This window comes from Salvelinus alpinus, chromosome 5 (assembly GCF_045679555.1).
Source record: "Salvelinus alpinus chromosome 5, SLU_Salpinus.1, whole genome shotgun sequence".
NCBI classification, from domain to species: Eukaryota; Metazoa; Chordata; class Actinopteri; order Salmoniformes; family Salmonidae; genus Salvelinus; species Salvelinus alpinus.
In genome coordinates, this window is record NC_092090.1 from 30,803,663 (window position 1) to 30,819,616 (window position 15,954).

General features: G+C 39.4%; 1 protein-coding gene across 4 annotated transcripts in view; it reads right to left on the bottom strand.

The window, feature by feature from the left end:
* Nucleotides 1-7,337: 7,337 nt before the first annotated feature.
* The window catches only part of LOC139575031 (kinesin-like protein KIF18A), a 28,435-nt gene continuing 19,818 nt past the window's right edge, over nt 7,338-15,954 (bottom strand). For 3 of the 4 annotated variants that reach the window (XM_071399957.1, XM_071399954.1, XM_071399956.1), the window contains exons 15-18: nt 11,553-11,958; nt 9,627-9,716; nt 9,408-9,508; nt 7,338-8,822 (exon numbers count right to left, since the gene is read on the bottom strand). In XM_071399957.1, the coding sequence (XP_071256058.1) occupies nt 8,686-8,822; nt 9,408-9,508; nt 9,627-9,716; nt 11,553-11,958 (734 nt within the window). In that variant the 3' untranslated portion in view covers nt 7,338-8,685. The remainder of the gene's footprint in view (nt 8,823-9,407; nt 9,509-9,626; nt 9,717-11,552; nt 11,959-15,954) is intronic. The other variant, XM_071399958.1, reaches the window with a different exon arrangement.

Genomic DNA, 15,954 nt, shown 5'->3' on the forward strand with positions numbered 1-15,954 from the left:
TTCATCTTCTGCACATCTAGTGTTTAATTGCTAAATTGTAATTATTTCGCCACTATGGCCTATTTATTGCCTTACCTCCCTAATCTTACTTCATTTGCACACACTGTATATAGAATGGTCTATTGTGTTATTATTAACTGTACATTTGTTTATTCCATGTGTAACTCTGTGTTGTTGTTTGTGTCGCACTGCTTTGCTTTACCTTGGCCAGGTCGCAGTGGTAAATGAGAACTTGTTCTCAACTGGCCTACCAGGTTAAATAAAGGTGAAATATATATATATTTAAAAACACAGGTGTGGTTCCTGAGTTAATTAAGCAATTAACATTAAGCAATGCTTAGGGTCATGTATAAAAATGCTGGGCAGGCCATTATTTTAGCTACCATGACTATGCCCCAATAGGATGGCAATCCCTCCATCCACAGGGCACGAGTGGTCACTGAATGGTTTGATGAGCATGAAAATGATGTAAACCATATGCCATGTCCATCTCAGTCACCAGATCTATACCCAATTGAACACTTATGGGAGATTCTGGAGCGACGCCTGAGACAGTGTTTTCCACCACCATCAACAAAACACAAAATTATGGAATTTCTTGTCAAAGAATGGTATCGCATCCCTCCAATAGAGTTCTGGACACTTGTAGAATCCATGCCAAGGTGCATTGAAGCTGTTCTGGCTCATGGTGGCCCAACGCCCTATAGTACACTTTATGTTGGTATTTACTTTATCTTGGCAGTTACCTGTATAACTTACTTTAGATCACTCACCTTGTTTGATAAAGTAGATCTAAGTTCATCCACATGTACTGTACTTATGAGGCCAGTTGAAAATTAGACACTAACATCTCCATTGAGGTTATCAAGTTTGACAGGAAACCATGGAAAGATTTGATTCATACAATTTGGTGAAACAAGATCCTGTGGTGCTATTCTACCTGTGCAATCCAAGCATAAAGGAATCTGTGCAGCAAAGCTTACCTTATTCTGTAGCTAAAGTAGGTGTCACTTGTCAGGCAACTGCCTATGGACTGCAGTATCTCCTAGCGCAGGCCCAGATCCAGAAAATAATATATCAGAACCCCAAATCAAAGTAATGCCAGGGTTCTGTCCTGTTCTGTTGGTAGGGAGTGGGTCCCAGCAACCATCTTTTACTGCCCTGCTTTACATTTCAAATCCAGGTTGCATGACAGAAATTTCCATAAACCCTTTTTAAATATTTAAATTAAGCAACATGGGACAGAGACCAAAGGTACCCTTTATAAAAAGCCAGTTTCACTGGATTGATAATGATAATTAAAACATGGTAATAAAACATCATCATACTGTATTACTCTCCTCCAACTTACTTCCTCCAACGTTTGACTTCGGTTTACACCTGCAGCTTCCGCATCATCCTTTCAAATGCATTTCTTTATGTCATACAGTTTCCAATGTTGCAAAAATGCAACATTGAGCTTCAATGGTAGCAACAATGTGATCAGAAATTATATTAAAATCACATCAAAATGGATTAAAAGCATTTACATGTGATGAAAAATATTGTCTAATGGTATATATATTTAAAATGAATGTACCTACCTGGGGCGGCAGGTAGCCTAGTGGTTAGCGCATTGGGCCGGAAACCGAAAGAATTGCTGGATTGAATCCCCGAGTTGAAAAGGTAAAAAAAATTGTTCTGCCCCTGAACAAGGCAGTTAACTCACTGTTCCCCAGTAGGCTGTCATTGTAAATAAGAATTTGTTCTTAACCGACTTGCCTAGTTAAATAAAGGTTACCGTAACCATTTGGAATGAATGCCTAACCTTAAGAATTTTGAGTTAATGCCTGAACTCAACCCTAACCTTAAAAATGTGGAGTTAATCCTTAAACAAACTTGTCGTTTGGAACAACTTTGAAATTTGACGTTTGAGGAACATGGATGAACATCTAATTCTGACGTGAGAGCTGGTAGCAGCATACAATGTTTTCTAAATTGCATCCTGCAATCATGTCAAACACTGTATAGTGCATCTCCTTAGAACCAGATGTATCTTTTAATAATATTTGTTCAGTGTCAGTATGATTACTGTAGCATCAGTAGCCTCTGGAAAATTTGAAAACTGTCCACTCATCTAACACCACACTGGCCACCACACAATACACAGGCATATGTTGTAGGCCATCCATGCAAGTACATGACATGAAATATGTTTTCCTGTCTTTTCTAAGATGTAGTGATTATGTACAAAAAATGAAAATCTAGAAACAAACATTCTGAGTCAGAGCTAGAGGTAGTTTTGTAAGTGTTGCAAAAAGGCAAAATTGGGTTTAAAGGCTTGACACACTGATAGATACACTCTTAGAAAAAAGGTGTTATCTAGAGTTTAAAGGGGTTATTCGGCTGATCCATAAGAGAACCCTTTGAAGAACCCTTTTTGGTTTCAGGTAGAACCCTTTTGGGTTCCATGTAGAACCCTCTGTGGAAAGGGTTCTACATGGAACCTAAAAGGGTTCTACCAAAAGGGCTCTACCTGGAATTAAAAAAGGGTTCTACATGGAACCAAAATGAGTTCTCCTATGGGGACAGCTGAAGAACCCTTTTGGAACCCTTTTTTCTAAAAGTGTAGGGCCACAATCATATTTTGATAGTTTCCTTTCCAAATTCTGCAAATATGGACAACCAAATACTTCAAGAGTAACTTTGATGCCGTCTCTACACATCAAAATAACAAAACTGCATATACAATTTAAGATAGAAAGGACAATCAGATATTACTTCTCCATACACAGAAAACTCACAAAATAGTTTGTACTTTCAAAAATATAAACATTCGGATTGTTCAAGTTGATCAATTTAGCTATTTCAGACACCTTTTTTAAATGAACCTTCATTTAACTAGGCAAGTAAGTTAAGAACAAATTCTTATTTACAATGACGGCCTACCCCGGCCAAACCCAGACGACACTGGGCCAATTCTGCACCGCCCTATGGGACTCCCAATCACAGCCAGATGTGATGCAGCCTGGATTCAAACCAAGGACTGCAGTGACACCTCTTGCACTGAGATGCAGTGCCTTAGACAGCTGCGCCACTCGGGAGGGTTAAGGTAAGGGTTAAGGTTTGGGAGGTAAGGGTTAAGGTTTGGGACAGGCTTAAAACAAAAAAATAAAGAACTACTTTCTATTTCTGGATTCAAACTTGCAACCTTTGGAATCAGAGGCAGTTGCTTACACCCATCCACCATCCCAGTCCCCAATGCCCTAGCAAAATCAAAACCTTCTTGAAGGTAACAGCGCTCCCTGTTGCCCCTAGTGTCCGGTTTCCACGTCATCTCCCGACATCCTCAGAGATGGATGGACGTCGAATACTGACTTGTATCACGGGTGACCTGGCTGGTATTTGTACAATGTTGGGTCTCACAGGGTTAATGAGCAACAGAGCCCAAATGCCAACTCAGTAGGCTATAGAGGAGCCAGAGTTAAGTGCAGGCAATTGAATTTCAAATGTGAACAGTTCCAATCTCTCTACAGTTGAAGAGATTTACAAAAACCCTGCATCACAGTTGTGTGGGGTTGTTGAGATCGTAAGGGAGGATGGTAGGCCCCCTACTTGGCAGGGATGGCTCAAAGCTGTTTGCTTGGTGCTGATGCTGGGATAGAGCTAATGCCAGCAGAGAGGATCCAGTGTAAAACGTTTATTTAGGCTCAGGAGAAAATAAGTTTACTGATAAAAAATCCTGGATCAAAATAGATTTTAAGCTTGCAAGAGAAAAGCTTGATACTATTTTGTCTGTTTTCCATCCCTGATTATCAAGGACAGAATTAATTCCTACCTTCACAATCACTTTAGAAAAATAGCATTGTTAATTTCTATACTGCCGATAGAATGCTATTCTGCAGAGTGGTTTACAGCAGCTGGAAAGGTAACCAAAGTCTTAATGTATTTAAGTGTATGCAAGCAAAGAGTAATTTAGTATTATGTAGTAAAATTTATGACTAGATTATGTTTCCAAAAGGTGCATTGAAGAACTTGACTTCAATTTGTCTGTTGGTGAATTTGTGTTCTGTTGACATGCTCTTGTTTTGTGGTTTATAATGATTGTCATTACTGTGATATTACTTGTGTAAGAAGATTTTTTAACACTTGTACTGGACCCTCCTGAGGATGAAGTGGTGAATCTCAAATGGTTTTCTCCACCTTTCTTTTTTGGTAATATTTTTGGGTGATGTCTCTCATACACATAGTATGTCACCTTGTCTGATCTCTACATTTAATATATCTTTTTTTTTTTGGACATGGGGTGAGAAACAGACTTACAGAAACACAGCCACCTACAAAGATAAACCGAACCAAGACACTCCACAGAGAAAAGTGTAATTAAGTAAAAGCTGAAAAACTACTGGAGAAAGAAGGGGGGTGACTGAAACAATAAAAAGCAACTCTCCACTCAAGAAGAAGTCTTAAGACTTAATTTTCTCTAATTAGTCAGGAGACAAAAGGATCACAGCTGTGACGCACTGCCTCGTGGGAGACGGCAGCATTGTAGGAGGGGAGTGCGTATGTTTGTGTGGGAGTCTGTGCTTGTTTTCCTACTTACCAGTCATGGAAATAGCAAGCTGCAATCTGTCTTAAACTTCAGCATCTACCGCCCAAACCATGTTCTCTCTCACACTCAGCTTTATCAATAGTAGCCTCCCTTAAAAGCCCAGCCAAACTCCCCTCAGCTGGAACATCATACAAATATACAAGACGCAACCTGACAATAAAGAACATAGGATCTAGGAAAGTATTGGGAATAAATGTTTCATTTTGTCATATTGATGTTTTTTAATAGCACAACTATAACTATAGCAGTTAGCAGTATTAATTTGATAATAGTAGGCCTGCCCCATTATTCTGCAGTAGAAAATCTGGCCATTGATAAAGTACTATAACAAATTTACCTCTCAATTAAGGAAGGCATTTTCCAATGGGTTGGCAGTATACACTGAGTATACCAAATATTAGGAACACCTTCTGCTCTCAGAACAGCCTCAATTCGTTGGGGCATGGACTACAAGGTTCCACAGGGATGCCGGCCCATGTTGACTCCAAGGCTTTCCACAGTTATGTCAAGTTGGCTTGATGTCCTTTGGCTAGAGGACCATTCTTGATGCACACGGGAAACTGTTGATCTTAAAAAACCCAGCAGCGACGCAGTTCTTGACACAAACCCGTGCGCCTGGCACCTACTACCATACCACAGGAGGTTGGTGGCACCTTAATTGGGGAGAACAGGCTCGTGGTAATGACTGGAGCGGAATCAGTGGAATGTAATCAAATACATCAAACACATTTCTATATTCACCCTTTGAATGGCACACATACACAACTAATGTCTCAATTGTCTCAAGGCTTAGAAATCCTTCTTTAATCTGACTCCTCCCCTTCATCTACAGTGATTGAAGTGAATATAACAGGTGACATCAATAAGGGATCATAGCTTTCACCTGGTCAGTTTATTTCATGGAAAGAGCAGGTGTTCATAATGTTTCGTAAACTCAGTATAGGCTTTGGGTATTTATCTTATTAAATTAAAAGTGGTCTGACTTAAAGGGACATTGCGCAGTGACATTATGAAAGGATTTTTAAAATGTAATTTAAGTATAAGAAAACAGACTTAATAACTTCAAATTCTTTGATGCATTTAAACAGATGTCATCTTCAAAAGTCACAACACATAACATGTATTGTCTCTCTGGGAGGTAAGATAAGACAATGATACCAACATGATCCTAGATTCTACCTGCAGTTGCTAAGCAACATCCACCTACAATCTCTCAATCTGTCCCATTGGTCAGTGGGTAAAACGCAGTAGTCACCTCATTGGCTCAGAGGAAGTTAATAAACTTTAGTCAAGACCTGCCTCTCTTGGAGAAAAAAACACAATGAAGAGTTTCTTGTGAATGAGAGGTGTCAGTACTTGCGCAGTAGAGTGCTGATATTTGCATTGAGCAGCACGGTGCACAGACCTTTCAGGGGTGCTCAAAATTAAACGTTTTAAAATAACAACTTTATAATATAATATTCATAATCTTCCAACTCATTATATATGGCTGGCTGGCTAGTGTGGATATTTGAGTGGTGGTTAGCTAGTCCAGAATACCTGTGTTGCTGCTGCCCTGACACACATGTGCAACTTCCGACTGAAGAAGGGATGGAGTTGAGTCGGAGGGTCGTTGATTCAGGCTCTCTTCTTTGTCTTTTTGCCTCCGTGCTGCGCGTATCAGCAAACCAGACCGAAATTGATTATGTAAATACAGTGTTATCGTGTGTTAATTAAATGTTATGCTGCTGTGGTAGCTTGCTACACACACTTGACCGGTGACCGCATCTCAAGCAATGCACGTTTGGATACCGGCCGTGCGCAATCTCCATACAGGGCAGACTGGAAAACAGGCGCAACCCGGGCGCGCCGAACCCTGTACAGGTCAAACCTACAGGCTAACTTGACATAATGACTTATGTCATTGGGTCAGTGGGTTCAGAACAGCTATACCAAAAAAATATGTATACAGTGCCTTCAGAAAGGACTCTCATCCCTTGACTTTTTCCAAAACACATGTTATAATCACAGCTGCTTTGTACAATATTTGCCCATTGTTCTTAACAAAATTATTCAAACTCTGTCAAGTTGGTTGTTGACAATTGCTAGACAGACATTTTCAAGCCTTGCCATACATTTTCAAGCTAATTTAAGTCAAAACTAACTAGGCCACTCAGGAATATTCAATATTGTCTTGGTAAGCAACTCCTGTATATTTGGCCTTCTGTTTAAGGTAATTGTCCTACTGAAAGCTTAATTCGTCTCCCAGTGTCAGTTGGAAAGCAAACTGAACCAAGTTTTACTCAAAGATGTTGCCTGTGCTTAGCTCTATTCTATTTCTTATATTTGAAAAAACTCCCGTCCTTGCCGAAGACAAGCATACCCATAACATGATGCAGCCACCATTATGACTGAACATATGAAGTGGTTCTACTTGTATTCAGGACAAGTTAATTAATTTGCAGTATTATTTTATGGGCTTATTGCAAACAGACTGCATGTTTTGGAATATTTATATTCTGTTCATTCTAATTTATGTTAGTATTGTGGGGTAACTACAATGTTGTTGATCCATCCTCAGTCATCTCCTATCACATCCATTAAACTCTAACTGTTTTAAAATCACCATTGGCCTCATGGTGAAATCCCTCAGCTGTTTCCTTCCTTTCTGGGCATCTGACTTAGGAAGGGTACCTGTATCTTTGTAATGACTGGGTGCATTGATACACCATCCAAAGTGTAATTAATAACTGCACCATGCTCAACCGGATATTCATGTCAGTTTTATTTTTTTACCCATCTACCAATAGGTGCCCTTCTTTGCAAACCATTGTAAAACCTCCCTGATTTTTGTGGTTGAATCTGTGCTTGAAATTCACTGCTCAACTGAGGGATCGTACAGATAACTGCATGTGTGGGGTACAGAGATGGGGTAGTCATTTAAAAAATTCTAAAAACAATTATTGCAGAGTGAGTCCATGCAACTTATTAAGCACATTTTTTACTCGTGAACTTATTTAGTTTTGCCATAACAATACATGAGCTTTTCATTAATTACATTTGTAAACATTTCCTTTTTGACATTATGGGGTATTGTGTGTAGACCAGTGACAGAAAATCTAAATTTATGCATAAAATTCAGGCTGTAACAAAACCAAATATTGGAAAAAGTCAAGGTGTGTGAATACTTCCTGAAGACACTGTATACCACCACCCAAAAGGGCACTCAGCGTTTTGGAGGGCATGTGCTCAGCACAGTTAGACTCCCCATCTGTGCACCTGGTATTAACTTCCTGGCTAAAAATAAAGATCATATTGGATGCTGTGCAACTGAAAGACTGAATTTAAAGTGATGAGTTGGCTTTCCAGACATAATGTAGGTCAGATGTTTTCTTTGAAGCTGGTATCAAAGTGCATGTACAACACCTATTGTTAGAGCTGGTCGAAAACAAATGTATTTACTTAAGAGCGGCAACTAGATGGGGCTCAATACAGCTCTCAGTGAGTTGGAATTCTTAACACTGTTCAACATTCTGACCTAATATTTTATGAGCCCTACATTTCTGTTTATGATGTGTAGCCTGATATTGAACAGTGAAAAAAGTTCCACAGGTGAATGAGTTTCCCTATACAGATGGGTTACAAACGGAATGAACAAACATCACAAGTCTCCATGTCAACAGCATTCACATGACTTGACAGTAAAACTGCATGTCTGATAACTCAATCTACCCCTTCTGTTCAATATTACATTGAAAGGAAATATATGTACACTAAACAGGGAAAAGCCCAGAAATGAACCATTCGAGAAAAAATTATTGGACGAGTTGAATTATTCATGTCAAAAACCAACCACATACATTACTAGTTAACTAAACATTTTATTACTAAATAACAATAGCAAATTATCTGTACAACAAATGTTAATGTAGGAAATAAAAATGTAAAAACATGAATTCTAAAACCAAAAATAAAACTAAGAACAAGTTCAGAATCATACACAATTCAAGCAAAAACTATCCAAGAAATCCATAGGACTTAATTTCTCTCTCCATAACTAAACACGATTCCCTAATTTCTACATGACATCAGCAACATCTGGTCAAAAGCAGGCCTCACATCCTCTTTGTCACACTCTTGAATTTCTGGGAGGTTTTATAGAATATGGACTTTTTCCTCTGAACATCCATGAGGTGAAGATTCCCCTCAGAAACACTCCTCATAACTCTTCTGGGCTCGTTCTCCTCTGACCCTAAGGAGAAACACAATGTTTAGATAGAGCCCCCATCTGTATGGAGAGCTTCAAATTGAATGTTTTTCCTTTGCAGTGTGAAAAATCTCATTATTTAAAATAAAATAGGTTATTTATAGATTACTGAACATACATTACGCGAACAATAAAACAAATTGCTGTCTAATACACATCACACCAAAAGTATGCAATCGGATGAGAAACCAAATTCTGCAGTTTTGTCCAAAAGCCAAACAAAATCCTTAAAATTAAAATAATAAGTGCCATAAGTAACAGGCAGACAAGCTCCTTCATTGTAGATTAAAAACAGCTTGGTTTTCTAAAAGCAAGTGTCCTTCATAACAGGCATATAAAAAAAAGAGAGCATATTCTGGCCTGGCCCTGCCCTGAACTTTGTGTTGCAGCTGACAGATGTAGGCATAAGCTCTGAGTGTAAGCACCACTAACTGAAATGAACATGGGGATTTTAGAGGGGGAAATAGCCACACATTTCATATATTTTTTTTTATAAATAGCGAATAAAAGCAAGCTACATTCTTTCCCTGGGTCACTTCAGGGGAGAAATACTGGTATTGTTGCACTCACCAGCAAAACGACGCACTCTTAGTGGTCTGCTTGCTACTACTGCGGGGTCCTGCTTTATGCGCTTGGGTGCTGAAAGAATTTCCTGCTCTCTGCTGCTGCTGCTACAGGGGGAAATGGAAACGAGAGATGAAATGTGTTAATATCTGAGCAGCACAACACTTCCTTCCCTGATCCTTCACTAAGAAAAAATTATTTTGAGTACATCACAACCACACTTACCAATTAATTTTGCGTTTGCCCTGCACAGCCGAAGTCATGGCCATGTAGGTCTTACCATGTCGGATGTCCAACAGAGACGGTATCTCTAGTCTGCGGGAAACAACAAGTCAGGCAATTTCCTTCTCAATATTTGAACAGTCTCTGACGTGTGACCAAATCAAATAAACAGACTGGAATGAGTACAGCACTCTGTTACGTTAGACATTTCTGAGCTCTCTCACTGCCACTTGCTCGTACCTAAAACTTAAGAGACAAGGCAGCTCAACGTTTAGAAACAAGTACTTGGAGGGGCTCGAACCCGAATACAATTTCTGCCAGTCTGTCACCTGGGACAAAATGTGTAAAATAAAAATGTGAATCGTTGCAATAATAAGAGAGGCAAAAAAACCAACAACATATACTGAGAATGTCTTAACTTCTCTTGGGTAGGGGACAGCATTCGGAATTTTGGACGAAAAGCATTCCCAAATTAAAACTGCCAGCTACTCATCACCAGAAGATAAGATATGCATATTATTAGTAGATTTGGATAGAAATCACTCTGAAGTTTCTAAAACTGTTTGAATCATGTCTGTGAGTATAACAGAACTTATTTAGCTTATTCAGATTTTTTTTGTTTTGAGGTCACTCTCTTTTCAATGAGTTTTCATTGGGAAACCAGATTTCTAAGGGACCTTCTTGCAGTTCCTACCGCTTCCACTGGATGTCAACAGTCTTTAGAAATTGGTTGAGGTTATTCCTTTGTGTAATGAAGAAGTACGGCCATCTTGAAGGAGGGTCACTCGAAGTGTCCTGTTTGTTAGAAGCGCATGACCAGAAAGCTAGCTACAGTTGGCTTTAATCCTGTATTGAACACAGATCATCCCGTCTTCAATTTGATCGTTTATTTACGTAAAAAAATACCTAAAGTTGTATTACAAAAGTAGTTTGACATTTTTTGGCAAAGTTTACAGGTAACCTTTGAGATATTTTGTAGTCACATTTCACAATTTGGAACCGGTGTTTTTCTGGATCAAATGCGCCAAATAAATGGACATTTTGGATATATATCGACGGAATTAATTGAACAAAAGGACCATTTGTGATGTTTATGGGACATATTGGAGTGCCAACAACAGAAGTTCGTCAAAGGTAAGGCATGAATTATATTTTTATTTCTGCGTTTTGTGTCGCGCCTGCAGGGTTGAAATGTTTGTTTACAATAGTGCTATACTCAGATAATAGCATCGTTTGCTTTCGCCGAAAAGCCTATGAATTCTGACATGTTGGCTGGATTCACAACCAGTGTAGCTTTAATTTGGTATCTTTCATGTGTGATTTAATGAAAGTTAGATTTTTATAGTAATTCATTTGAATTTGGTGCTCTGCATTTTCTCTCTCTTTTTGCCAAGTGAGACAGTAGCGTCCCGCCTAAACTCAGATTTTTGGATATAAAGATGAACTTTACCGAACAAAACATACATGTATTGTGTAACATGAAGTCCTATGAGTGTCATCTGATGAAGATCATCAAAGGTTAGTGATTAATTTTATCTCTATGCTTTTTGTTACTCCTCTCTTTGGCTGGAAAAATGGCTGTCTTTTTCTGTGACTTGGCTCTAACCTAACATAATCGTTTGGTGTGCTTTCGTCGTAAAACCTTTTTGAAATCAGACACTGTGGCTGGATTTACAACAAGTGTATCTTTAAAATGGTGTAAAATACTTGTATGTTTGAGGAATTTAAATTATGGGATTTCTGTCGTTTTGAATTTGGCGCCCTGCAGTTTCACTGGCTGTTATTGAGGTGGGACGCTACCGTCCCACATACCCTAGTGAGGTTAATCTATGAATGTATGCACTGTTTTACATTGTTCAGCAGCTAATATTAAACTGGACTGTTGAAATGACGGAGTATGATGACCATCTTCGACAATACCACACCAACCTTTTGGGGGGTTTGCTCATGTCATTGGTTCGGGGAGCCTGCTGTTGGCTTGGACTCAAGTGGCACGAAGACTCCGCTTGATGATTGGGGCCACATTGGTAAAGGACGATGGTAGCGTTGGCAAGAGCTGCTTCATTGTCTTCATCTTCAATGTCAAATGTCATGTTGGGGTCATTGACTGCAGAGTGCTGGAGAGGCAGGAGTGAAGGCCTGTTGAGTGTACCACTGGCCTCTGGAGTGTAGAGCAGTGGAAACATCCCCTCCTGTCTCAACACATCCTGAAGGACCATGGGAACCTGCGCTGAGGCGGAGACAACACTCCCAGGATTTGGTGGAGACACTGCCAGCTTCCTCCTGGTAGGTTTCTTGGGAATGGGTTCCATCACTGTCACCTGGGCTGCTGGGCCTAGAAAACAACATCAATATGATTTCTTTTTTTATGAAGAAGCCTCAATACAGTCCAATCCATGCACTGTGAATTGACAATTAGAGGATTTTTCAATTTAGGCCTATCTCTACAAATCACTTATTGAATTGAGAGAGGTCAAATGGAATTGACCTCAACCCTGACTTCTATAAAAATAAAAATAAATTCTGTAAAGTAATTTAGAAACATCCTCCACCAAGCACTTACATGGAAGTGTATACACCTTGAATGTATTCACTGTGTTAAGACCTTTGGAATGTTGCGGATATAAAACGTAAAGAGTTCCATATTTTACTTGACAAACAGTCACATCTGTTCTACACACATTTATATGGGAGCGTTCTATAAACTTGCTTCTCCCTGAACAGGGTCCAGGGTTCATCCTGTTCAGCCAGAACACTTTTTCTGTTAGTGGTTGGTGAGGCCTTGCTACTTGGTTTACTAGTTTGAGCTCAAGTGCAAGATAAGAATGCATTAATCAGTCTAAATCACAGTAGGCTGTCAGCTTCAGCATGTGGGTATTCACTAACAACATGCCAGTAGTTTGTCATAGCAATGTCATACATGGCCCAGGGATTAAAGTTACTTACATTTTTTTAATTTTTTTTATTTTAATTTTAAATCCCATGACTGAAACGTTTTGGCTCGAGGTCCACATCGGGATTTCAAAATTCAACAGAGGGCAGCACAGATTTTTTTAATGACCGATTTGTTTATCTAAATCGATTTAGTCATGAAAAAGAGCAGTTATTTGAAAATAGATACAGTTGAAATCGGAAGATTACATACACTTAGGTTGGAGTCATTAAAACTTGTTTTTCAACCACTCCACAAACTTCAACCACTCCACAACTCGCCCCCTCTGGACTTGCCTCAGACAAGAGAGCTAGTTTTATTTCCAGCTCTGTATTACAAAGCACTACAATTGTTCCATATGCCTACCCAAACCTCTGTGACCTGTGTATCCACTATACACAGGCCCCATTACTTATGAATGCATTTATTGGGTCGATGCATTGTTAGCTGCCCCCCACGACTGTTAAAATAAACAGAAAACCACTAGGGGGATCCATGGTGGCATGAGCATACCTACAACAATAAATAAATAAATAGAGGTACATACAGTTGAAGTTGGGAATTTACATACATTTAGGTTGGAGTCATTAAAACTCATTTTTCAACCACTCCACAAATGTCTTGTTAACAAACTATAGTTTTGGCAAGTCGGTTAGGACATCTACTTTGTGCATGACACAAGTAATTTTTCCAACAATTGTTTACAGACAGATTATTTCACTGTATCACAATTCCAGTGGGTCAGAAGTTTACATACACTATGTTGACTGTGCCTTTAAAACATTTCCAGAAAATGATGTCATGGCTTTAGAAGCTTCTGGTAGGCTAATTGACATCATTTGAGTCAATTGGAGGTGTACCTGTGGATGTTTTTCAAGGCCTACCTTCAAACTCAGTGCCTCTTTGCTTGACATGGGAAAATCAAAAGAAATCAGCCAAGACCTCAGAAAAAAAATTGTAGACCTCCACAAGTCTGGTTCATCCTTGGGAGCAATTTCCAAACGCCTGAAGGTACCACGTTCATCTGTACAAACAACAGTACGCAAGTATAAACACCATAGGACCACGCAGCCATCATACCGCTCAGGAAGGAGTCGTGTTCTGTCTCCTAGAGATGAACGTACTTTGTTGCGAAAAGTGCAAATCAATCCCAGAACAACAGCAAAGGACCTTGTGAAGCTGATGGAGGAAACAGGTACAAAAGTATCTATATCCACAGTAAAACGAGTCCTATATCGACATAACCTGAAAGGATGCTCAGCAAGGAAGAAGCCACTGCTCCAAAACCGCCATACCACAGTTTGCAACTGCACATGGGGACAAAGATCATACTTTTTGGAGAAATGTCCTCTGGTCTGATGAAACAAAAATAGAACTGTTTGGCCATAATGACCATCGTTATGTTTGGAGGAAAAAAGGGGAGGCTTGCAAGCCCGAAGAACACCATCCCAACCGTGAAGCACGGGGCAGCATCATGTTGTGGGGGTGCTTTGCTGCAGGAGGGACTGGTGCACTTCACAAAATAGATGGCATCATGAGGGAGGAAGATTATGTGGATATATTGAAGCAACATCTCAAGACATCCGTCAGAAAGTTAAAGCTTGGTCGCAAATGAGTCTTCCAAATGGACAATGACCAGGGCATACTTCCAAAGTTGTGACAAAATGGCTTAACTTCTTATGGCTAGGGGCAGTATTGAGTAGCTTGGATGAATAAGGTGCCCAGAGTAAACTGCCTGCTACTCAGGCCCAGAAGCTAAGAGATGCATATTATTAGTAGATTTGGATAGAAAACACTCTGAAGTTTCTAAAACTGTTTGAATGATGTCTGTGAGTATAACAGAACTCATATGGCAGGCAAAAACATGAGAAAAAATCCAACCAGGAAGTGGGAAATCTGAGGTTTGTAGGTTTTCAAGTCTTTGCCTATCCAATATACAGTGTCTATGGGGTCATATTGCACTTCCCAAGGCATCCACTAGATGTCAACAGTCTTTAGAACCTTGTTTCAGGCTTCTACTGTGAAGGGGGGGGCGAATAAGAGCTGATTGACTAAGAGGTCTGGCAGAATGCCATGAGCTCAGTCAGGCGTGTGCCCGTGAGGTAGCTGCGTTCCCTTTCATTTCTGAAGACAAAGGAATTCTCCGGTTGAAACATTATTGAAGATTTATGATAAAAAACATCCTAAAGATTGATTCTATACATCGTTTGACATGTTTCTACGAACTGTAATGGAACTTTTTGACTTTTCGTCTGGCCTGCGCCTCGTGAATTTGGATTTGTGAACTAAACGTGCAAACAAAAAGGAGGTATTTGGACATAAATGATGGACTTTATCGAACAAAACTAACATTTATTGTGGAACTGGGATTCCTGGGAGTGCATTCTGATGAAGATCATCAAAGGTTAGTGATAAATCTTTATCTGTATTTCTGTTTTTTTGACTCCTTTGGCTGGAAAAATGGCTGTGTTTTTCTGTGACTAGGTGCTGACCTAACATAATCGCATGGCATGCTTTTGTCGTAAAGCCTTTTTGAAATCGGACACTGTGGTGGGATTAACAACAAGTTTATCTTTAAAATGGTGTATAATACTTGTATGTTCGAGGAATTTTATTATTAAATTTGTTTGAATTTGGCGCACTGCACTTTCACTGGCTGTTGTTAAGTCGGTCCCGTTAACGGGATTTCAGCCTTAAGAAGTTTTTAAGGACAACAAAGTCATGGTATTGAAGTGGCCATCACAAAGCCCTGACCTCAATCCTATAGAAAATGTGGGCAGAACTGAAAAAGCGTGTGCGAGCAAGGAGGCCTACAAACCTGACTCAGTCACACCAGCTCTGTCAGGAGAAATGGGCCAAAATTCACCCAACTTATTGTGGGAAGCTTGTGGAAGGCTACCCGAAACATTTGACCCAAGTTAAACAATTTAAAGGAAATGCTACCAAATACAGTGTATGTAAACTTCTGACCCACTGGGAATGTGATGAAAGAAATAAAAGCTGAAATAAATCATTCGCTCTATTATTATTTTGACATTTCACATTCTTAAAATAAAGTGGTGATCCTAACTGACCAAAACCAGGGAATTTTTACTACGATTAAATGTCAGGAATTGTGAAAAACTGAGTTTAAATTTATTTGGCGAAGGTGTGTGTAAACTTCCAACTTCAACTGTATGTCCATTACAATTTCTACATACATTCTATCTAGTCTTAGACATTCGTGTGCTCTGGAGTGTTATTTTATATCCCAAATAATCACCCTCCTGAGAACTTTGACCCCTGCATGGCCTTACCATCTGTGTTAGAGCACCATAATCATATTTTAAGAAAATCAATCACATCTGAATAGATCTTAGTTGGCACCGGTATAAAAATAAGACAGAGTATCACTACCAT